Below are 25,993 nucleotides of genomic sequence, written 5' to 3' on the forward strand. Positions count from 1 at the left end.
TTGACATGCACATATTTTATCCAATTTATTCTATAAATATGATATCCATGGCTTGTTGAATGTGTATACTCAAATGCAGTGGTTGAATGTAACTAAGTACATTTAGTCAAGTACTTTAAAATACTTAGATAATAAAAATGTCTAAAGGAGTATTGATTGACGTGCAGAATAAAATATAAATATACAATATAAAAATATAGGTGCAGTGAAACAAATAAGGTGCAGTGAACAGTGTGCATAAAAAACACATAAAGTATCAAGTATTATCAAGAAAACCATGGAAAATGGTTAGATTTCAGCAGTTAAATTAAGCTATTTTTGTTGTTACCATTAAATCTGTCCAAACAAATGTACCTTTAGTTAAAATGAACAAGAGAATGAAGAAAACAGTGTTCTAATATTTTTTTTACTTGACTGTATTTGGTGAGGTAACACCTTATTGTGAAAAGCCAAACCGGAAATGTTTATTCAAGGTCCGCTACCGGTAGCTATGCTAACTAGCTAGCTGACAGTTTGTTGTGGCTTCAGCAACAGCTGATTAATCTGCTTCTGTCGGGATATTTACATCGGTGACTAACTTGGTTTACCTGTCGGACGGTGACCAGCGCTGACACGTTGTTAAAACGAGCCCAGGAAGCCTGAAACTAAAAGTGGACTGACGGTTTTTTTTGCTAATTAACTTACATTAGCCACCTCGCCCACTATGCTAACATTAGCTAGCTGGCGTTAACTGTTAACCTTGATAGACAGCTCACTGGTCTCCTAGCAACACATGAGGTGCAACTAGCAAAGTTATCCGAGCTAGTTGCACGTAGCACCGTTACCGGCTCACTGACAGTAATGCAACTGAGGTATGTTGTTCAATATGTCTGTTTTATTAATAGCAGTAGCGTTAGCCGAGCTAGCTTATCTCACTTCCGCTTTCGTCATAACGGTTTCTGTAAGTTGTTTACTCTGCCAGAAATGCATAAAATGTGTCACCCGCTTTGTTTGCATGTATCTACACTATATTTTTAAATGAAAGGGATATTGTAGCTTTGGTCACAGTGTGAAGAAATGTGTAAACTCCAGCCTGCAGCTGTTAAACAGTCTGTGGATGCAAACAGCCGAGCTGTCACTGTTAGCAGCCATTCAGTCTTGTGACCTGCAGGTTGATATCAGTGAAGCTGTCTGCTCATGTTTGGTGGTTTGAGGAGGATTTGTGTTGTTATTGTAATTGTCTAATAACCCGCAGACAGTCTGCATAAGATATTTTTTTAAGTCAAGAAATGTAATTAAGTCATATGATACTTAAAAGCAACTTTTGCAAAAACTCAACATTATGTCAATATAATCTTCAAGCATTAATGCTAATCAGTGGTGGAACTAAGTTCATTTACTCAAGTACTGTACTTAAGTACAATTTTGAGGTACTTGTACGTTACTTGAGTATTTACATTTTATGTAACTTGTATTTCACATTTGTCTGACAGCTTGACATGATTAATTTAAAGTGATTGGACTTTTTTTTCTTTACAACATTAAAACACTATTTACATAAATGCATCAATACAAATAATTTAATAATATATTTGGAATATATAAAATAATCTTAGTGGGTCTTTTCTGCATATCGAGTACTTTTACTTTTGACACTTTAGGTACATTTTAATACTGATACTTTTGTACTTTTACTTAAATAAGTGTTGAATGCAGGACTTTAACTTGTAGTGGAGTCATTTCACAGTGTGATCAGAACACTTTTTTCCACCACAGATGCTAATTTAAGATGCTTTATAAACCTGCTGTACTGTGATATTTCATACAATAAGAAAATCTCAGAAAATATGTTTCTGTTACAGTGATGTTTCTGTTGTCCTGTGCAGGTATATCCATTGTTAGACCATAATGATGGCAGGTTCCCAGTGGGAGCTTCCTCCAGAGCTATGTTGTCGGCCCATGGCCTTCGTGGCTTTAACCGGTCTGGATGTGGTGTACAACGCGGTACACCGGGCGATTTGGGACGCCTTCTGTGCCAACCGGCGAGCTGACAGAGTTCCTATCTCCTTCAAAGTCCTCCCAGGAGACCACGAGTACCCCAAATGTCGCACTAAGGTGAGTCTATATAATATCCCAACAAACCCAACCGACAACATTGAATTGGAACACAGTTACATTTGTGCATCAGTAGCCGTGTTTCCTTTAGGAGGTCTCAGGCCACGCCCTCTCAAAAGTCCACTCACTCTGCATGTCTCCATTACAAGTTAGCCCCCAGAGGGATTTAGAGACTCTGGAGGTGACGTATGGTTTTCGCCATCGCTAACTGTGCACAACGTCAGCAGCTGATCATAAACAAAGCAGCATGGCTAATTATGCACAGCGTCTCTGCTGATCATAAACATAGTGATTGTGAATTAACCGGCATCACTAACTGTGCACAGAGTGTCTGGTGCTTGTTGTAAACAAACAGAGATTGCTAAGTGAACACCTCCTGCAGCAGCAGCACACACACACTGTACTGCTACAGAGCTAACTGCTGCTAACGGCGATCTTCTAAACGAGCTGGGGGCCGGCTCGTTAAGAAGAGCCGCCGACCCCGGGGCTCGTTAAGAAGAGTAAGAAGGAGTCGCTGGATTTGTCTCCAGTCGCTTTCTTGAAAAATAGTAGCTAAGGGGGTCTGAAAAGTCACTAAACATAGCAACAAAGTCGCTAAGTTGGGAACAGGTTGTAGAGTACTACGACACATCCTACTTAGCGTTCTATCCAATCAGTAACTAGGCGTTTTTCAGGGGAGAAAAAAGACCCTGCTCTTCTACAAGGACTAAAAAAGTCCAGACAAAAGTCTGCTCCAGACGGCTCGTATTCAAATTAGGGGCGTTTCGGTGAGTGAGACCCGCCTCATTCCGGGTATTGGGCGGTAGTGGAAACAGCCCTAGTGCTAAGATGTGGTAAAAACACATAAACAAAACAGTTGTGAAGTCTTCATGTGAGATCAGTGCAGCAGGCTGAACAGTTTCTCTTCTCTCTCTGTCTGTCTAGCGAACGTCCTACGAGTGGTACATCCCTAAAGGCATCCTGAAGACAGGCTGGATGAACAAACATCTGAACCTAGTACCAGCTCTGGTTGTTCTATTCTACGAACTGGACTGGGACGACCCACAGTGGAAAGAGAAGCAATCTGAATGTGCAACCAAAGTGGAGATCGTCAGGTAGGTGTATATTATGTTATTGGGGAACTAGTAGCTGCTTCAGGGTTTGATTGATCAGGCATGTTTGCTACATTTGACTGAACTGTTTTTTATGTACTCTATATGTGCGGGCCTGTTCTGCTGACTGGTTTTTGTCATCAGATGCATCAGACACATGGATTTTCAGCCATTTTTTTTTCATTTACAACTCAAAAATGGTTTCTTATTTCAGTTTTCCAGAACTTGTTCCAGCAGGGCTCCAGACTTTTGGTTGCACTGGTGTGTCAGTTCCCATGCACATTGACATTTGTTAACACAGTATGTGTAGGAGCCATATATATATTGCTTAATTGATTGATTATTTTGTGTTAATTAGTTTTGTCTTGTTGCCATGGTTTCGGGTCAGATGAGCACCGTAGTTTACAGCTGACAGGTCGGTTGTATCAGAGTCTTCTGCTATTATTATTAGGTGTAACAGGCACTGCAATATTTTTCCTGTAGCTCTCTTCATTTGAATTGTTTTAAGGTTGTGAAGAAGCTTGAGGAGAAGTACTATGTGCGGTTTCACACATAAACATGCAGTCGGCAGTTTTCTTCTTGGCAAAATTACCTAAAAGCATCCTCCTTGTTAACGTGTGATCCACCTGGTAGCAGAGAGAATGGAGGGCAGATGGGTTGTCCAGTTGAATATGTTAGTCCAGCCTGCCTGACTAGAGGCTTGGGTTTAAATACGACCCTGGTCATGGCTCTGAATATCATATTATTAATTATACTGTGCTGTATATTGATAAATCCATGATGGCACTGACAGATTTCTAATTGTGACTTTTACTCCCACCCTTAGGTCAGTTTAGTTTTGGATCATGAGAGAGGCTTTTAGGAGCTGTAAATGAGGCATAACCCCATTGTTTAAAATGATCTAATTGGGTAATGCACACATACCTTATCTTTTCCATCACCCCCATTCAGCAAAGCAAGACTATCAGGGCCAGCACCAACCAGAGGCAGAGCACCAGCAGCAGGGTTCGTACGGGTGCTTGAAAATGCTTGAATTTAAATGTTGTTTTTTCAAGGTTTAAAAAGTGCTTGGATTTTGGATAAAGTGCTTCTAAATGCTTGAAATTCTTACTGTATTTCTCTTGCAATCTGACTATATCCATCTATAGCAGGGGTCTCAAACTCAAATTACCTGGGGGCCGCTGGAGGCAGTATCAAAATGACCAAAAAGAGACACACGATTATTTAAAAAAAGACACAAATTTATTTAAAAAAGACACAAAATTACCCCAAAAAAGTAACAAAAGGGACCCTTCACACACAACACGGTAAAGTACCATTCATATAAAACTCAAATTAAACTTTCATATCAAGGTGGGGGCCACAAAATATCGTCACGAGGGCCGCAATTGGCCCGCGGGCTGCGAATTTGAGACCCCTGATCTATAGACTAATCACATGTTCAATGTAAAAAAATAATGAGTATCTGAAATGAAGACCGTTCCTCCTAAAAGTGTAACACCATCGCTGTTGGTATGGTTCAGTGAAATCTGCCCCTTTTAGTATGTAAGTACTCATCTAAAACATGACATTTACAACAGGTGTAAGATGCTGGAAAAGCTTGAAAATTTACCTAGAAAGTCCTTAAAAATGCTTGAATTTGACCACCGCTGAAGTGTACAAACCCTGCAGCAGGTCTTCCTAGAATGGGGTCACACTTGACAGATTTTTATTCTGCATGCGACCCACTCTGGAGACTTTAGTAATGAAAGTATTTCTGACAGCTGTCATACCTGGAATAGACAAAAAACATTGTGGAGCTACTGAGCTTTTTATATCTGATAATATCCTGCAGATTAGCTCTTGACACAAACACAAAACTACAGTCAATTTAATCTGCATTTAATCTGTTTTTTATTGTCATTCTACAACACAGGGTTGCACAATGAATGCAGCTGTAGCCACTTTATGCTAAACCAGAAATACAAATAAAAACAGTGCATTTAGCAAATAGGAACTGGTGAATTCTCTGTGCAGATTATATGGCCGGTATCTTGGGAAACATTGTCCAATAGAATAAACGAGTGCACCAATATCTATTCAACAGCTATTCAAGCCTAAAGCTAACAGCTAGCCCTGGTGAACTTGTGTGAAGCAACCAATATTAGCAGAAGGTTAAGTTGCAGCTCGATTGGATTATTGCTGACTTGACAGTTTCCATCCATACTCACATTGCCACATTTTTTCATGATGAAGCAATCTTTTCCACAAGTGTCACAAGGGAAATGTTTAATGTGGAAGCGGTAGTGTGGCCGAGTGGATTTAGGCTCCAGTCTCTGTGGAGGCTGGGTTCAAATCCCACCACTGCCAACTCTTCTGGATTTCCAAGCAATATTACTGTAAAAAAAGTGTCCAGGGGTCTCAGTTATAAAACCTTGAACGCATATTGAAAATATACACCAAAAGAGTGTGTAAGTTTACACACATCTGTCTGCAATGTTCAGTTTATAAATCACAATCCACCTGGTTAAAAGGTTCAGCATGAGATCTTCTGAAATGGATCAGAATCACTGGTTCAGACACAAAATTACTTACTCTTTCCAGAACTAAAACTTTGCAAACTTTAAGCGGCTGAAATCCTGTTTCTCACAGGTTCCCTGTTACGTCCACCAGCTCTTAAAGGGGTAAAATAAGGTAACATAAACCAGATGTAATGGATTAAACAGAGGTGTTTTTAATAGGAAATAAAATAGCAGCAAGATATATTTACAAACAAAGGACCCTCCACACTAAAGGTTTAACAAAATGAAATAATACAATTTCTAGGTTCAGTTTAACTGCTGCACAGAGTCAGCCACAACCACAACTAACCACAATATACAATACAACGAAACCGGGCACAGACAAAGGTTTGGGCGGCGGTTCACAGACAGACACACACACACACAACAGCAAACTATACAGCTGGAAATGAAATGAAAGCTCAGATTTTCAGGCCCCTGGAAGTGAAAGGGCCATCAGAGTGGCGCAGCAGGAGCCAGCATCATCCATACTTGCTTTGCCATGCATTCAAGTTGACTAAGGCTACGTTTACACGAGGACGGTCTGAACAGAAGACGCAAAAGTGACGTCTCGTCTTCACTTTTTATTCCTCGTTTAGACGAGCATTTTCGAGGAAATCTGCTGCATACGGTGACGCAAAAGTGTGTGAAATTCGATTGTATGCAGCCAGGCAGCATCACTTAAAGCGATAAGAGCATCTTTGGGCATATGGAAGTTTTCACGCCACACATTTTCATCAGCTACTCCTTCCACAAAATTCTCCACCATCACTAGATCTCCCAGGTCTCGTTCACAGCCGTCTGGCTCGCCTCCGACCAATCGGTGCATCCAAAATGTGATGGAGGTAATTCCAGATCCTTCTCTGTTCACTAATACTATCTGTACATATCCTGTACATTTGGTGGAAAGACTCCTGTAAGTTTATTAGAGCTGCCAGAGCAGCTTGAAGGTCCCACCATGGAAATAATCCACATGTTTCTTTATTTCCCTGTACTGGAGCATGGATGTGACGTAAACACATACGTGACGTGAGCAGATCAGATCAGAGTTTTGTGTCTTGTCAGTGTAGACGACACGTTACGGAGGAGCGTATTTAACTTTTCCACCTTGGAAGGTGGTTTCAGATTTTTGCGTTTTTAAGCCCCAAAAATGCCGTCACCGTCTAAACGAAAGGCACTTCCGATAAAATATTTTGTCGTTTTTACCCGCAAGCGTCCTCGTGTAAACGGGGCCTCAGTGTCTAAAGTGAAACTCTCTTCATAGTTAAAGTGGACACCTTCAAGGTTCTTGAAGGGAATTGGAAAATCACTAGAAAGGAGGTCACTGCAAGCCTGTAAAGTGCTGAATTGTCGGTTCACACAGGATCCAAAGATTCCCACAATAGGTGACCAACAGACTTTATAAGCAGTAGAACTAAAAGGCTGAGCAGAGTGCTGTAACCCAGAGGTTGATGGAGGCAATCCTCTGCTCATTGTCAATGCTTTGGATCACCAGGATGTCTTTTTCTTTTCCAGCCATACTCACATTGCACACTGCTTGGTGAGACTGACCCTTTGTAACGCTTGGTTCGGCGGTTCTCGTTTCAAGGACATTTCTGCATTTAATCCAATCCCTGCGCTGCCTTTCTCCAATGCTGATGTGTGAATTCTTGCCGTGGGCCATACATGCTTCATCAACGTAGTAAGGTAGTAACACACAATCATCTGTCTTTTTTTGTTTGTCTTTAGGACCAGTCTTCAGGGCAGGAACACCAAGGTGGCTGTGGTTCTGATCCAGAAGAAAACTCCTCTACCTCCAGGTAAACGCCTCTACTAAATCATGTTAGGTCAAACAAATGTCTCATGCCCACAAGCTTTAACCTGTATCTCTCTTTCTGACTGGCAGCAGCACAAATTACAGTCCCATGTGTTCTGAAAAAACCTTCAGCTACTGTTGTTAGTTTCTTAGTAAAGTGACTTATTTCTTGTTTGTGCAGGAGAAGACCTGGTAGCATCAGAGAGAGCAGCAGCTCTCTGCAACGCCTGTGACCTGTCTGGCAAGAGTCTCTTCGTGCTGCCACACACCGACCACTTAGTGGGCTACATTATAAGGTAGTTACCAAATCACAAATGCTATATAGATTAATGTTTCTATTAGGGCTGCAGAATTAATCAAATTTTAATCCTGATCACGATTTTGGCCGCCATGATTAAATTAACCTGATCGTCGGCGATATTTCCATTTTAAAATGCGTCTCTCCTGCAGATCTAATCAAGCTCTTTCTACACCAGTAGTCCACCAACCACCAGGGGGCGAAACCATAGTTAAGGTTTCATGTAGCTGCCTAAATAAATAACGAGCGAGCGCTAAGCAGGATGTGACGTAGTACTCGACGCCAAAACAACACGCGCCATTTGTAAAAGCCGGCGAAGCAGTGTTTCAGTGTTGCTTAGTGACTTTGTTGCTATATTTAGCAACTTTTCAGACCCCCTTAGCGACTATTTTTCAAAAAAAGCGACTGGAGACAACTCGAGCGATTCGACTCGTTCTTACTCTTCTTAGCGATCTGCGGGGGCCGGCTCGTTAAGAAGAGTAAGAACGAGTCGAATCGGCACAGTCCTCCTGCAGCAGTCTCTCCCAGCTGCAGAGCCAGAACCCCTTAGCGTCCAGTCTGCAGTCTGTTTTATATGAAGAGTTTAATCTGATAGATGTTTTACTGCGGTGCAGCCTTCATAAACTGAAATTAATCAAATGTATGTCTAATAGTGCAGCATTAATAAATTGATGTCTCCTCTGAGCATTATATGTTTATTAAATTGTGATTCTGTAGGTTGGAGAACGCTTTTTATGAACATGCTCAGACGTACTACTACACTGAGATCCGTCGAGTCAAGTCACATAAAGAGTTCCTCAACAAGACAACACATCAGGTAGGACTGGGTGCACACACACACACACACACACACACACACACACACACGGCAAACCCATTAGAGCAAATATGAAACAATTAATGCAGTATAACTGTGTACAAATTCATGATTTCTGAACCCCAAGCAGTTCCAGGGTTTTTTTGCTCCTGTAATATTTTACTCACTGTGCCCTTGTTTTTTTATTGCAATACACAAGTCTTTCAATGTTATGGAAACAGCACAATCAGGGGCTAGATGTAGGGAGAATTTAACAATGTTTTTTTGTGCAGAAACACACAGTAATAAAGTCATAAAGCAGATGTTTTGACAAAGTTTTGAGAAGAAATATATACTACAGTTGTCAATAATAAATCACATTGTCACAATCATTTCATGAGAAATGATTTTATTCCAACTTTATGGTTGACCGTGTATTCAACACGTGCCCAAAGTATTACTAATATTGGAGAAAAAGTTTGGCTTTGCATGTTATAAATATTGAACTATTTAAAAAAAAAACATTTTTACAACTCCTCTTGTCCTCTCCTCTCGGCTCTGTGTAAACCACGTGCAGTTCAGTCCAACTTTCACTTGATTTTTGTGGGTTTCAAAGTGTTAAACTGCTTGGGATTAAAGGCATAAAACATACTTTTAAAGTGCTCTGTCCTCACACTGTCCTCTTCCTCTCTTCTTCCTCATTCTGATGCTCTAGCTGCTGTTTGTCAGACACCAGTTTAAAATCGCCTTCTTCAGTGAGCTGAAACAGGACACCCAGAATGCTCTCAAGTAAGTCTGAGCCCATATATTTATATTTCAAGCAGCAGGTTAAAGTTACCGAATATAGTAGGATGTCTAAAAATGTATTAAAATGTCTGAAAATGGGAATGTTGTTATTGCTCACTAACTACTGTCATCATGATTAGAGGAGACAAACTACTGTTGAACATGAAACTAAACCTCATGTCGTGCCCATTCAGCAGCTTCTAACACACACCTTAAAGGTCATATGTAGTGGACTAGTATGTTGTACTTAAGCTGTTGCTCTTATTTTGTTGTGTTTTTCGTCTGCAGGTACTACAGAACTGCATACAGTCTGGTTCATGAGCTCAGAGCCCACGAGACCAACATGTTGGAGATCAAAACCATGGCAGGATTCATCAACTATAAGGTACATTTCTGTCTGTCTGTTCAAGATCAGATCTGGTGATCAACTCTTGTTGCGCTGTGTTTGTCAGACAGTAGTGGACAAAAATGAATGAAGTCATCACTATCAGATGGATGAATGGATGGAAGGATGGAAGCAGGGCTGTATCTAAACCACAATTTGGATTGAGTCTGAGTCACCAGTTTAGACTTTTTTGGTATTTTTACGTCATTTTTACTAGGGTTGTCACGATACTAAAATTTTCAACTCAATACCGATACTCTAAAATATTAAAATATTAAATATTTTTATTAACAAGAAAAATGCAACATGTAAAAATGAACAGGACCACAGGTTAAATATTTATAATAAAAAACAGTTGTGCAAAAAGAAACTGCAACTATGATAACAAGCTTCAGGTCTGAGGTAGTGCAAAAAATAATTAAATACAATAAACAATAACAATTGGAACAATATTTTGAGGTTGTATGCTGTGCACGGGGGGGTATCGATACTTTTGAAAATGAGTATCGTATCCGGGTACGTTTTAGTATCGATACTTTTTTGAGTATCGATACTTTTGACAACCCTAATTCTTACATAAATACTCTTTATTTTTTCCAATGCTTTTTCTTAAATACAGCAGAAATTAGTTGTCTATGTTTCCATTACCCCTCTCTATTTCTATCACAGCCAGTTTATACTCCAGTAGTTTTATTGTTAAAGTTTACAGATGGTTTGCTTCTGCTTCAGTGAAACTGCTAAAAAAAATGACAGTGATCTGACAAAACGTGATTTAACTTGATGGCCCACAATGTTCAGGAGATCACCTTTTATCTCTCTCTCTCTCTCTCTCTCTCTCTTTCTCCCTCTTTAGATCTGCCGTCTGTGTTTCCAGCACAACACTCCTCTAGATGCTATAGCCCAGTTCAGGAAGCACATTGACCTGTGTAAGAAGAAGATCGGCAGTGCTGAACTGGCCTTCGAGCACGCAGCGTGGATGTCTAAACAGTGAGATAAACACTACCTCTACGCTACCACAGCCTGTTTGTTGAAGTGATTAACATTAATCTGGTTCTGCCAGTCTGGTCTGATTCTGGTTTAAACCAGTTTGATTTTATGCAAACCGGCTAAACCAACATTTGTCATTAGGACAAGTTCTGGCAAATTAAGTCTACATTAGCAACCTGTGATGATAGTGTCACAGCAGTAAATCAGTGTGTTGCATTAATAATATGCAGTGCTCGGCAGTAGTGGCTTTACAGCATGGGTCTCAAACTCGCGGCCCGCAGGCCAATTGCGGCCCTCGTGACGATATTTTGTGGCCCCCACCTTGATATGAAAGTTTAATGTGAGTTTTATATGAATGGCACTTTACCGTGTTGTGTGCGGAAGGCCCCTTTAATTACTTTTTTCGGTAATTTTGTGTCTTTTTTTGGTAATTTTGTTTCTTTTTTAAGTAATTTAGTTTTTTTTCTTTCATTTTGTGTCTTTTTTGGGTAATTTTGTGTCTTTTTAAAAATATTTTTGTGTCTTTTTTTGGTAATTTTGTTTCTTTTTTAAATAATTTTGTGTCTTTTTTTGGTAATTTTGTGTCTTTTTTAAGTAATTTAGGTTTTTTTCTTTCATTTTGTGTCTTTTTTTGTAATTTTGTCTTTTTTGGTCATTTTGATACTGCCTCCAGCGGCCCCCAGGTAATTTGAGTTTGAGACCCCTGCTTTACAGCGTTTTACTTTATATCTCATTAATGTTGCTGTTTTCTGAATTAAATAGCTTTTCAGTAGCTTTAGCCAGCCTATGCTCTACCAGGAACTAATGTTTAACTTTGACAAAGGCCGACATGTACATACGTTGTATTATGCCCATATGTCATTTATGTCAACTTCTTTGTCTCTTCTTCTGTGGTCCTGAACAGGTTCCAGTCGTTTGGGGAGCTGTTTGATGAAGCCATAAAGTTGGGTCTGACAGCCATTCAGACCCAGAACCCTGGTTTCTACTACCAGCAAGCTGCCTGTTACAGCCAGGACAGGAAACAGCTGGCTCAGCAGCTTTGTCAGGTGATAACGCAACAGAAACTGTTACTTCCTCTGTAAGGACAAATTTATACCTGATGTAAACAGCCAGCCGTTATAGAAAGCAGGGAGACACAACAACATTTAAATATGAGGAGAATGGTGCACATTTTCACACAGTTCCTGCTAGAAATCATTCATAGTGTTACACTGACAGAAATAGCTGTGTGAAGAATAAATAAAAACTAGGGCCGGGACTTGATTAAAAAAATAATCTAATTAATTAGAGGCTTTGTAATTAATTAATTGCATATAAATATTTGACCTGAAAACAGTGAGAAGTAATTTTCTTCACATGGATTTTTAGTATACCATTGAATAATGACTGAATACATAAGCTTAAGCAACAAAAATTGTGTTTATTTTTGTTCAAGTCCAACAGACCAGTGCAATTTTTGCCATTAAGTGTAGCAATAGAATATATAGAAATCTAGTACATTTCATAAATCCAGGTAGCCTATAGGTAGGTAGACCTTCTGTAAACTATAATACTTTGGTTTTTTAAGTAAAACACAATCCACGCTAGCTAGCACACTAGCCGCTAGCTGCTATGTGTTTAGCATTGAGGTGATACTTGAGGCTGGTTGTGCTGCTATGGTGATATGTGAATTCCTTGTTGCATAGCAACACAACCATGCTCTTATGGACGCTTCCATCCGTTGGTTTTTAGTAACTAAATGTCCCATCATCCACGGGGCCAACCAAAGGTCTCATCAGCTTCTTCCTTCATGTTCACTGTGGTTTGTTGTTGTCTCAACTCATGAACGCTAGTTGGTGCTCCAGTATAATCGGTCCTCCTGAAACTCATCCAGTGAGAAACGTTCCGCGCTGCAAAAATAAGTGCGATTAAAATGCGTCAATTTTTTTAACGCGTTCATTTTTGTGTAATTAATTAATCTTAATTAACGCGTTAAAGTCCCCACCCTAATAAAAACTATTTTGTTGGTTGTTCTAGGCTGGAGCAAGTCAACCTCCCCCTGAAGGAGGCGACACGCAGAGTGGAGGACTAGACTTCTACGGCCAGAGACTCTGGAGACAAGGACACCAGAGTATGTTCATTAAAAAGTATCATTCAGCCCTAACCATGAATGATAATAAACAAAATGTAAAACACGCCTTCTGTGTGTTGTTCTTCCAGGTATCGATCCTCCAGATGCAGAGAAGGAGAAGACTGGGATTCTGTCGCTGCAGATTAAAGAGAGAGACGTACCTCATTCTGTAAGAACACACACTGACTGAACACACAGCTGCTTCTACATTAGAGCTCACTCTCTCATTGGACCCTATGCTGCTGCAGGGTTTACAGCAGGTGCTGCTCAGTGTGTCCTGGGAGAGTTCAATGTCCCAGACAAAAGGGAGAAATTCGAAAAAAGTTTACAGAGCTTAAAAACAATTGACATAAAGAATGACATCATCAGGGCATGTAAATTCATAATACTTTGGTTTGAATAGTAGACTACTTTTGCTTTTTATATTCGAGATAAAATAACAGCACAGAGTGCTTGTGCTGACTGCAAATACAGTAATTTCCATTCACGATAGACCTTTTCTCAGACAAAATACGATTTAAAAAAAGAAAGCCCAAAACAAACCATAACCTATTGCTCGCTCATATCGTTTCACACTTTTGCCTTTTTGCAGCTTTGTAAAGTGAAGCTTCATTGACACATCACTACCTGCAGCCTCCTCTTGTTAAATCTTAATCCTCTCCACAGCCCCAGATTAAAATATGATCCTGCTCTATTAAGACATGCTGTCTCTGTCTCTGCCCCTCCAGGAGCTGATAATAGCCCTCCTCAGTAACGCTGTGGCACAGTTTAAGAAGTACAAGTGCCCTCGAATGAAGAGTCACCTCAGTAAGTATCACTTTGCTCTTTTAATCTCCACAGTGACTCTGATACAAGAGGTTCCAATAGATCCCACAAAAAATGAGCAATGTTACATTTTTATGATTCATATAGGGACTACATTTGGTTCTGCTGGTATCTGCTGTTTTTGTTTTATAGTGAGTGTGATAATGTGTGCATTATCCTTTCTCAAATGTACCGAACAGGTGGACATGTTGAGTTGTTTGTGTACCATAATAGACATAATGTTGATTTCCTGCATCCCTTAAACATCCTCTAAACCAGTGGTTCCCAACCTTTATCTTGATCCAGTGGATCTTTGGCGCCTCCTGTTGGGAATCACTGCTCTAAACATTTAAACCATCTAGGGGAATTTTGTTTTGCACCTGAGATTTAATTTGCCCTCTTTGTAATATTTGTCTCATTATCTGTCTCCTTCGTAGTGGTGCAGATGGGAGAGGAGTACTACCACGCTAAAGACTACACCAAAGCATTAAAGTAAGTTAAAACACATGGTGGCTGAAGCAGCTGAAGGGTCAACCATGCATTTGCAAGTGGACTGTTTCCTTAATGTGTGCCTGTAAGCAACATGTGTGAGTGTTTTTGTATGTGTGTGTTCCACCATCAGGCTGCTGGACTACGTGATGTGTGACTATCGTACGGAGCGATGGTGGGGTCTCCTGACAGCCATCCTGAGCACGGCCCTGCGCTGTGCTTATCTGATGGCCAGTGTTAAAGACTACATGATCTACTGCATGGAGCTGCTAGGCAGAGGTAAGCTACTAGCTTCTACTGAACCACTGTTAACTAATTATACTCAGTGTTTCCAACAGGATTTTATGAGACCGAACCATCTAGGGGGGTCCGGGGGCTATCCCCCTGTGAGAAAATTTTGTACATTTTTAAGTATAATGCATCAATCTCGTGCACTTTGAGAGCTAAGTGTTATGTCCTTTTGTTATGTTCAGTTTGACCAGGGGCATGTTTAATTATCTCAAAGTGTCAGAAACTAAAAAAATCCCAATAAACATTGTTTATATTTCATTAATAACTCCATTACCAACCAATTCAATCAATATGTAGTGCAATGGTGTTCTTTACCTCTCACAGATCAGGTTCAATGATGATAATTCACTCGTTTTTCATAATTTAAAAAAGCATGTTAAAACTTTTTTTTATGTACGTTGGAAAGACCTAAAAATAAAATACAATATTTTTATATGACATTGATTTTTTTTTACATTTCTATTTTTTTTCTTTTTATGAAAAAATACTTTTAACTATTTATTTATAGATTTTTAAACTTTGAAATGGTCAGTTTGACCCACAACATAACAGGAGGGTTAAATTTGAGTACAAAACAAAACAAAGTCAAACAGTAATAATAATAATATATGGTTATGTAACCTAATGGTTCAACCGTCGTGTCTTCTAGCTTCGACTTTGAAGGAGGAACAAAAGTTGAGGATTGAGAAGAATCTCATCAAAGTCTTGATGGTGAGTAGATTGTTTGCTTTCTATTATTCTGTCCGTATTTCACTGACTTGGGAGCTATAATCAGTGGTGGATGAAGTATTCAGATCCCTTACTTCAGTAATAGTACTAATACAACACTGGAATGACTCCACTACAAGTAAAAGTCCTGCATTAAATACTTACTGAAGCAAAAGTACAAAAGTATCAGCATCAAAATGTACTTAAAGTATCAAAAGTAAAAGTACTCGTTATGCAGAATGAACCCACTCAGATTGTTTTACGTATTCTAAATATTATTGGATTATTATTATTGATGCATTTATGTAAGCAGTGTTTGAATTTTCTCAACGATATTGCTCATTTTAACTACTTAATATATTGTTTTGAGGTTTAATAATAATAAAAAATCTCTAATCGCTTTCATATTTATCATATTTTTTATGTTAAATCACCTGAAAAGTAACTAAAGCAGGCAGCTAAATGTAGTGAAGTAGAGGTATTAATATTTTCCTACGTTTCTATGTATAAATTATGTCTGTAGAGTGTAATTTACAGCCTGGAGTGCAGTTTTCAAGTGTATTTTTTGACAGTTTTTTCTCTCCCTCTACACTCTGGAGATGATGTCACACACTGTGACACGAACTTTCCGTGCAATACACACCCATTATAATCTCAGAATTTCTCCCAAAATGATCATGGTCATTGAACAGGGATTGATAAAAAACTATATGACGTATCGAAACGTGGATTAATACACCGATACACAAGACTTGTGTCTACTGTTTAAAGTTTAAATGGAGTCTCTAGGTGAAATTATGCCGGAGAAGTAGACGTTTAAAAATCTCCAACTATTGTTCTTTTTCGCTCATTTTTTTCAGCCGCCCCATTCACTTCAATGCAAAATTTTGGGCAGTTTTTCGCGACTTACATCTACACACACATAAGCAGGTCAACCATGTTGTTATAATTTGATTCGTGCAAATCAGTACTTGTGTGTGTTTCAGAACGAGGTCCCTGAGGCCGAGCCGGAGTGTGACCCGTCCTCCGTCAGTGCAGCCAGGCTGCTGTGGAACGACCGCATGGCCTTGGCCGGATCCAACGAGTTCACTATAGAAGTGCAGGACTACATCCCATTCGGTCAGTAAACACAAAGGAACTGCTCCGATAATTCTCCTGAAGCAACGATTAGTGTTTTATTATATGAGAATGTTTCCATTCTTTCTTTCCGGCTCCAGTTCAGTGTAAGGCCAAGTTCCAGGCTCCCAGTTTCCACGTAGACCAACCCATCCAGCTCCAGGTTTTCCTCCGAGCCGACTGTCCTCATCCGGTATCGTTCAACAAGCTAGCTGTCAGCCTCAGTAACCAGGTACGTCTGCACAAACATTTCTCTTCTCCAGCAGCTGACGTAGAGACTTTAACTGAATGAACAAGACACACGGTATCAAAAAGAAAAACCTTCATCTCTAACTTTTTGAGCTGGAATGATAATAAACCTTTTTTATTTGGATTGTGCACCTATTTTTCACCACAATTTACCCAGAGAGCTACTTTCTCAAACACAAAACTTTATGAAACAATATTTAACATTGTTTTACATTATACAAACAATGTATTACATTGTCAGCCAATTCTATAATTATAACTGAGAAAAAAAAGAATAAATAGGAATAAAATAAATAGCTATATTTTGTATAAACATAATTTCTGTTCAGTTTTAGTCAATTGCTGACTATAAAAAAGTAAAACCATTTCTAAATCACCCCAAGCAACATCTTCTGCATTATATATTGTGTAAAAAAAAAGTTGTAATAATGCCTTTTTATGGGCCAATATCAGCCAATAATATCTGTCAACCGATATATCTGTCAGACTCTACTATAAGAGAAAAACATCTTTTCAATTTCCAACAACATATTTGTTAAACTTACAGCTACATTAAACACATTAAACAGGAAAATAAAAGACAAAATGCAGCTTTTTCAAGCAGGTAGGAACGACTTTTCAGCTTATCCAACACAAATGATCCTGGGATTAAAAAAAAACAAAAACATACGGTTAGCTGCTTTTCTAACCATTTCAGGAAAACAGAAACTTTTCTTAAAATGACTGAACAATATTGTGTGTGTTTGTGTGTGTGCGTGTGCGTGTGCGTGTGCGTGTGCGTGTGCGTGTGTGTGTGTGTGTGTAGGAGTACAACCAGTGGTGTGTGGTGGACTCTGCAGGTCAGGAGAGTATGAGCCTGCTGCCTGGAAAAACCAAATGCTTCAACTTCAGCTTCGTAGCGAAGACTGAAGACGTCGGCAAGAAGATCGAGGTGAGGGAGGCCTTGTGTGTTTTTGTGTGTGATTACGTGTGTGTGAGGCTGATTGTTACTTACTAGGGTTGTCAAAAGTATCGATACTCCAAAAAGTATTGGTACTCAAACGTTGTATCCGGATACAATACTCATTTTCAAAAGTATCGAGTATCTGAAGCTTGTTATCATAGTTGCAGTTTCTTTTTGCACAACTGTTTTTTATGATAAATATTTAACCTGTGGTTCTGTTCATTTTTACATGTTGCATTTTTCTTGTTAATAAAAATATTTCTGTTAAATTTTGGGGTCTTTGTGTTGCTGTGTTGCCCCTCCAGATGACGGGTATCGAGCTGATGCTGGGCAGTGACCGTGGCCGCTGTGTGTTCCTGAGCTGGCGGGGGGCGGGCGGAGACGCCGCCTCTACCCACGAAGCCTTGCAGGCTAGCAGATCGTCACGGCGATGGGGGCGGGGCATCGAAGCACGCCAAGAGCCGGACTGGGACGGCCTGACCATGCAGCACAGCACCATGTGAGGCTCCGCTCTGATGTTATCTGTCAGTCTGAACCAAAGTTATTATAGTTAACGAAAACTAACGAAATAACCAAAACTAGAATGAAAAAACATTTTCGTTAACTGAAATTAAAATAATAATATAATATATAATATATAATAAATAATAATATTATATATAATAATGATAATAATATCGGGTTGTTGTTTTTTTTGTTTGTTTTTTTAAACAATAACTAACTGAAACTGTATTGTGTGGTTACAAAACTAACTAAATTTATAGTGAAAATGTCCTTCGTTTTCGTCTTTGTCAACTTTTTTCATACGTAAACCTTTTTGGTTGATATGAAATCTATTTCATCTATTTGGTTTTATGACTTAATAAACTTATTGGGGCTGAGATGGATCAGACAAAGGAAATAAAGGAAACATTTATTGTGACTTTCTTGAATCTGGCACCCAACAAATACCCCATTACAAAAAAAGTAAAACTAATAAGAACTAAAGTAAAACTAAGCATTTTCCAAAAAATAAAAACTAATTAAAAATAGCAAGCTCGCTCTAAAAACTCATTAAAACTAACTGAATTTGAAAACAAAAATTGACAACGAAATTTAAACTAAAACTGATGAAAAATCCAAAACAATAATAACCTTGATTGGAACAGCAGCAGATATGAAGTGATGTAACGTTCAGTGTGTTTGTTGTTCAGGATCATCTCCAGAGTCCCAAAGATCTCCGTTCAGCTGAGCCACCAGCCTCCTGCACTCAACAATGAAATGTACTGCATCAACCTCACCGTCCAATCACAGGAAGGGGGCGTGGCCAAGGATGTCAAACTGACAGCTGGCCTCAAACCAGGTACACGGATACAAGTACAGCAGGAAATAAATGTTTTTAATTAGATATCTTAAAAGCTGTTACTTTAGTTCTTTAGTTCCAAAGTCTTGAACTATCCCTTCAATCTTTTCACAATAACAATAAGTTCAATATGCTTTTGTAATTGAGAAAACTGCTCATATTTCAAATGGTTTGACACCAGTGTATCATGTATGTGTATGTAGGCCAGGATGCCAACTTAGGCCAGACCACCCACGTGACACTGGACGGCTCAAAGGTTTGTGATGAATCTGCTCCTGCCCTGCTGCCTGACGTTCCTCTAGGGGATCTGAAACCAGGAGAAAAGGTAAGGAGAAACGCCTTCAGAAACATTTAGGATTAACTCTCCAGAGAAACTCATGTTCAGGGTTGGTACGGGTGCTTGAAATCCTTGAAAATGCTTGAATTTAAATGTTGTATTTTCAAGGTTTAAAAAGTGCTGGATTTTTGGATAAAGTGCTTGTAAATGCTTGAAATTCTTACTGTATTTCTTTTGCAATCTGACTATATCCACCTATAGACTATAGATAATCACATGTTCAATGTAAAAAATAATGAGTAGCCTATCTGAAATGAAGACTGTTCCTCCTAAAAGTGTAACACCATCTCTGTTGCTATGGTTCAGTGAAATCTCCCCTTTTAGTATGTAAGTATTCATCTAAAACATGCAATTTACAACTGGTGTAAGATGCTGGAAAAGCTTGAAAATTTACCTTGAAACTCCTTGAAAAATGCTTGAATTTGACCACTGAAAAAGTGTACGAACCCTGAATGTAACAACACATTTTCTGCATTGTTATATGTACATTTTCAGCTTCCCCACAGTAAAAGATAGTAATTCCAGTATCTATGGGATGTGCGTGTGTGTGTGTGAAGTTGGAGAGGTGTGTGTATGTGAAGTGTGTGTCGACTGGACCGAGGGTCTTCCTGTTCCATGTGGCCTACAGCATCGACACCACAGTGGAAGGACGGCAGATCGTCTGCAAATGTCACAAGGTAGAACAGCTCATAGAACAACAGTGTCTGTAGTGCATGTTTAAATTATAGATGCTCAAAGAAAGCTTTTATCATCCCTGTTTACTCCTCTCTTGTCTTCCAGGATGAGACGGTTACCATAGAGACGGTGGTCCCATTTGAGGTCTCTGTCAAGTTTGTGTCAACCAAGGTCTGTAGCTGCTACTTCATTAGTACTTTATTAGTTTATTAACCCTTTATCGGGCAAAGAACTGTTTTTGGTAGTAGAACCACGTGGATTTCTATATATGTAGAGAAAAAAGTTGCAAATTTACTAGATTAAAGTGGCAAATCTACAAGAAAAAAAGTTGCAGATTTAAGAGATTTAAAGTGGCAAATCTGTGCGAAAAAAGTCGCAGATTTACGAGAAAAAAGTGGGAAAAAAACGACTTTTTTTCTAGCAGATTCACCACTTTATATCTCATAAATCTGCGCATTTTTTTCTTGTAGATTTGCCACTTAAATCTCGTAAACTTTTTTCTCAAAATATGACCCCCCGGTCCGTATTTTTTTTTTACACATGCTGAAAACACACTCAAAACCATTGCTGGAGCCTTTTTTTTTTTTAAACCAAGAGCGCCATCTAGTGGGCTCAGAAAATAATGACAATGGTTCATGAGGCTTCATTGGTACATCACTAGTTTTCAGCCCTTTGTTGAAGAAAGAGCGCCATCTAGTGGAGTCAGAAAATGGTTCATGAGGCTTCTTTGTCACTTCACTTATTATAGACATGTAGCAGGAATTATGGCTGGTATAACGTGTTATGGATTTTTATTTTCTTTATTATGTTTGTGTTTACAGTTTGAGCCACTAGAGCGGGTGGCGGTGGACATCCCCTTCCTGTTGATGACGGACATCCTGTCCTCGTCCCCCTGGCCGCTCCTGCTGGCCTCCTCCACGCTGCAGCTGCTCACCATGACCACAAACACACCACAGACTCCCTCACAGCTGCAGGAAGGTACCGACATTCTACAATTACTTTACATTCATAGCTTTATATCTAAAAAGTAAATCACTAAAAATGAACTCCTTGATGTCTGTTTTACCTTGTGACAAAGTTTTAGATTTCAAATGTGCTTTATTTCAGAGAATTAATTATATAAAAAATACAAAATACAACTCAAAACCAAAGCAGTAATTGCACTTACCACGGTCTGCCTTGGATACATATACTAATTTAAACATAAAAATAATAGAAATTATAAGTTTATTTGAAAGGTAAATTATTATCTAGATAGTGATGAAGTAAAAAAAAAAAAGTCTGATAAAATTATATCAAGACTAAAATATATATATAAATATATATTTATATTATTAAGTCCAAAATACGCAAATCTTTGAATAGAGTTGTTAAATACTTTAATACTTTAAATACACTGATAACAAAATCAATTTGAAAATGTTTATTCACTGAAAACAAAATATAAAAGCTGAAAGAAGACAACAACATTATAGTTACTGAACTCTGTTTATCATTTCTATTAGAAACTTTTACAGCAAAACCAGAGTGCAGTAACTACGTTTTTGGGGTCAAAGGTCAAATAAATAATCATGATTTTTGAGCATAAAAATGACATCAATACATGTAGAAATAAGTGTCATATCACTTATCTACCTATAACCCGTTTGTCTGGCCAGTTAAAAAAAACAACAACTTTAGAGCAGTTTTTCTAAGTTTTACCCTTTGCTACTTACTGCAGTTAGACCTTGTAGGGCAGTATAACATATTGTATTTTTGTGTGTGTTCAGTGGTTTTACAGACAGACGAGTGTGCCAGTGAGTGTTTCTGCCTGCGGTGTCCTCCACTGACCAGCAGCAGTAACACCATAGCTACAGGACAGTACCTGATATCCTGGAGGAGGTTTGTGGACGGACGGACGGACGGACGGACGGACGGACGGACGGACGGACAGACAGACAGACAGACACTTGTTCCATGTCTGAGCAGCGATGAGCAGAGCTTTAACTCTGTGTGAACTCTGTTTTTACAGGAAGTCGTCCAGTGCAGACAGTCCGCTCATCCAAACGACCGTCACTCTGCCTCACGTCATCGTGGAGTCTGTTCCTCTTTACATCCACGCTGGTCAGTCAAGTGGAAACACACGATTATTACGCTTTGTGTTAAAGATGCAATGTGCAATGCCTGGCCACATGCTTCAAACTCATGTTAAAAATGAACAGCGACATATCTTACACATCGCACCTTTAATTTCTCTTACAAGTGTTACTTAGCACATACAGGTGCATCTCAATAAATTAGAATATCATAGAAAGTTTATTTATTAGGAGTGCACCGATTGCAATTTTCTGGCCGATCACCGATTTTTAAAAAGCCTGACCTGCCGATTCCGATTTTGGCCAATACCGATTTTTTTATAACTCACAGCATACACCTTCAACATTTGAATCTTATTTTATTGGAAAACAATAACACAGCAGTATTTTTCTTTAACAAATAAAGGAAATCACAATGTCTGAGGTAGTTAATAAAATATTGAACTTAAAATAAAAAGCAACAATTTACAGGACAAACTAACAAAAGAACTGCAACCATAAATAAAGTGTCCTGAGATTTTGGTTTTGTTATAGTACAACATACATACAAGTAGGGATGGGCATCGATTTTCGAATATTTGAATAGTCATTAAATTGTAAAAAAAATCAAATAGTTCATCATATCTCGGTGCACCCCTATTATTTATGTCAGTAATTCAATTCAAAAAGTGTAAATAACACATTATATAGTTCCATTAAGGTCCGGGTGCCAAAGTATAATCCCTTTTTCTGTCAAAACTAAAATACGATAAACCGGAAACAGTGCCCCCTTTTCCTTTTTTTTCATTTTAAACCAAAAAAACAGATTTTGCTCTCAGCATCAAAAAACGAAAAAATCTAAATGAAATAACGGCCGAAATTTTTGTTTTTTGCAAATTCCTTTTTTTCGTTTATCGTTTATTAATATGACGTCAGAGAGACCGGAAGCGGGAAAATTCCCGCCAAGTCCCGTCAAAATAAAAGTACCGTGCTAACTTATTATCAAGCATAATAAAGTTTTTAAAAAACTTATCATCGTCTTTCTACACCCAGACATGGTTCACATTTATTTTAGTATAACACCTCCATTACACACAGAATTAAACATTTCATGTCTTCATTTATTTAATTTCTTCTAATTATAATGATTATGGCTTACATTTAATGAAGACCTCAAATTCAGTGTCTCAAAAAATTTGAATATTACAAAAGACCAATTTAAAAAAGTATGTTTAATATGTAAATGTTCCTCTGAAAAGTATGTCCATCTATATGACTCAATACTTGTTTGGGGCTGTTTGACTTGAATTTGACTTTTCCATCATATTCTAATGTGTTGAGATGCAGCTGTACTGTGATCACATTTCTATATTTTCATTCTTATCAATAACATCTTGTCCTTATACAACACAACAGACATTCGCAGGTAAATCGAATTCCTGTTTGTCTTTGTTTCGGTGCAGATTTACCATCGTTTGGACGAGTCAGAGAGTCTCTTTCAGTTCGCTACCACATAGAGAACAGATCGGCTCTGGTGCAGGAGGTGGAGATGGCTGTGGAACCTTCTGATGCCTTCATGTTCTCTGGACTTAAACAGGTAAAACTGATCACTTTTAAATTAAGATTTGGGAAAAAATAAAGTGTAGATTTGATACTTTTACTGCTGAACTAGGACAAACATTTAATAAATTGTATTCACAGAGTAGAAAATACATACTTGAATGCACAAACAAGAGGATTAATTTGCAGTGTGTGTGTGTGTGTGTGTGTGTGTGTGTGTGTGTGTGTGTGTGTGTGTGTGTGTGTGTGTGTGTGTGTGTGTGTGTGTGTGTGTGTGTGTGTGTGTGTGTGTGTGTGTGTGTGTGTGTGTGTGTGTGTGCAGGTGCGTCTGCGGATCCTCCCCGGCTCAGAGCAGCAGATGCTGTATAACTATTACCCTCTGATGGCTGGTTACCAAACACTACCACAGCTCAACATCAGCCTGCCGCGCTGCCTGACCACCAACACACACACCCTGAGACGCTTCCTGCCCCAACGCATCTTTGTCAAGGTAACACATCCACACACCTACCTACAGCACTGGATAACTCACTGGCTGCATCCCAAAGTCAATTGGACGTCCTGCTTAAATTCAGCACTGCAGTTTAAAAACAGTTATTTATAAATAACAAGAAAGGATAACAGCGGATTGTCGGTCTGTTAACACAATAAACGAATGTATAATTTTCTGAATGGCATAGCTTTATATACTTTGCACATAGTACATCATCTGACACATATAAATTAATTAACAATAACTTTAGCCGACTGAGACGGCATCAATTAACTTAACCGGCAATTTATCAAGATGATGTTTATTATCTTTTAGCTTAATATTCTGGCATTTGTTTATGTTTATGTTTTGCTTGACGTTGAACGCAAGTTTTGTAAGTTATGTGATAACAAATATTCAGTGTAAACTGAAAATACTTCTATATTTAAATGTATATTGCGCCGCCGGTGTCGCTGTTTCTTCGCTCGCCATTTTTAAATCTCCCGGTAGACCGGTGTGTGCAAGGCATTATGGGTAGTCGGAGTGCACGGAGGATACACACATGCATCCTTGGAATTTGGGTAAAAGAAGGACTCTGTCCTTCAGAGTCCAGTCTAAGTTCTGTCTGTGAAGATTATAAGGACATACTTTATTAAACTAAATATATTTCACTTTTATATGAATGAACACTATAGCCATAATGAGGCACAATTCATTGTTTTGTGTTAAAATAATATTTTCTATATTTTTAAACATATTTTTGATTCACAAATTCATTACCGTAGTGCATCCAGATAAAAAATGTCATGATTTCCCCCACACTTATATACAATAAATATTTAATAAACTTTATAAAAATAAATATACACTTGCTTAAAAATGTATAATTTAACAGAATATAATCAAACATAATGGTTTTTAACAATATATAAAAAAAAAAGTCTGAATGAAAACTGATGAGAAAAAATGGTTTAATGTTACAGTAATGATAGAATCGTTTGAATTAAAATATGTGTATATTTTAATAAAATACATTTTGGTGATACCAGCTACCCTTGAGCATATTCAAGTGCTTGCCAAGGGGAAAAAAAGTTGTTGTTTTTTTATTTAAAAGTGTGTTACGGCAATGAATTTTGCTCACAGTGTCTCTAAAAATGTCAGAAAATACCTTAAAATGTTTTTAAATAGATTATAAATTTATATTAAACAGTGACTTTGGATTGTATATGTTATAAAGGGTCAAAGAAAATATGTATTCAATGCTCCTTGACTTTGGGATACAGCTCCCGTTACCTGAATATGAACATTTATACTATTATAATATTATTTTATATTATATTATTACATATTTATAGTATTTTCTTTCCTCCTCAGCCTCAGGGTCGACAGTTGGATGACGCCTCCATCGCTGCAGCTTGAGAAGAATACACAACTGTTTACTGTAAATACAAACAAAGAAACATTGTGCAGGTTGTTCTTAATATATGATTCCTCACAACATTAACACTATTTGACATTGTTCTGTGAAAACTCACCAGGAAACCCCTCTGACCAAGCATCAGGACACACTTGTTCCCATGTTTCTGTTGTTAAAGTCAGTGTGATGACTTGAAGCCCACTGATCCACTGATGATCACTTAATAACAGAACAAATCCTTTATCAATCTGATATGAGTTGTATGGAATTTAGGTAAAGTTTAATACATGAATATTGAATGTGATAAAAAAGTTTAATTAAACTGAAGTGATGTAAACTAGTTGTGTTTCTCCATGTTCTTCTTTTCTAAGTATGTTGTGTGTTTCTGCTGGTTGTCTGACAGAATGTTTAAAAAAACACAATACATTGCAAGTGTCTCATTGTTGGAACTATTAAATATGGTGTTAAATGGTTCAGGTCCAAAAATATAAAGCATACTAATAAATGGTAAATGCCTAGAAGGCAGTTGTGTAAGAAGTATTCAGATCTCTTACTTAAGTAAAAGTACTAATATCACAATAAGAGTACCCTAAAATTGTATTTAAGTACAGTGCTTTAGTAATGGTACTAAACCATACCATTGTGTATGACCCT

The 25,993-nt window shown here is 38.2% G+C and overlaps 1 protein-coding gene across 1 annotated transcript; it reads left to right on the forward strand.

The window, feature by feature from the left end:
• Positions 1-469: 469 nt before the first annotated feature.
• trappc11 (trafficking protein particle complex subunit 11) lies at positions 470-25,679 on the forward strand. Its single transcript, XM_059346768.1, has 30 exons — positions 470-851; positions 1,866-2,094; positions 3,019-3,188; positions 7,454-7,524; positions 7,702-7,816; positions 8,536-8,635; positions 9,330-9,403; positions 9,689-9,785; positions 10,639-10,772; positions 11,677-11,818; positions 12,789-12,882; positions 12,972-13,051; positions 13,611-13,689; positions 14,124-14,178; positions 14,309-14,454; positions 15,116-15,177; positions 16,161-16,293; positions 16,392-16,522; positions 17,345-17,470; positions 17,788-17,981; positions 18,676-18,824; positions 19,028-19,149; positions 19,719-19,838; positions 19,942-20,007; positions 20,658-20,814; positions 21,606-21,717; positions 21,848-21,939; positions 23,354-23,487; positions 23,773-23,940; positions 25,297-25,679. Exons 2-30 carry the CDS (start codon positions 1,888-1,890, stop codon positions 25,339-25,341), a joined length of 3,375 nt encoding a protein of 1,124 aa, XP_059202751.1. The 5' UTR covers positions 470-851; positions 1,866-1,887; the 3' UTR covers positions 25,342-25,679.
• The last annotated feature ends 314 nt before the right edge of the window (positions 25,680-25,993 follow it).

This window comes from Centropristis striata, chromosome 12, assembly GCF_030273125.1.
Source record: "Centropristis striata isolate RG_2023a ecotype Rhode Island chromosome 12, C.striata_1.0, whole genome shotgun sequence".
Lineage (NCBI taxonomy): Eukaryota > Metazoa > Chordata > Actinopteri > Perciformes > Serranidae > Centropristis > Centropristis striata.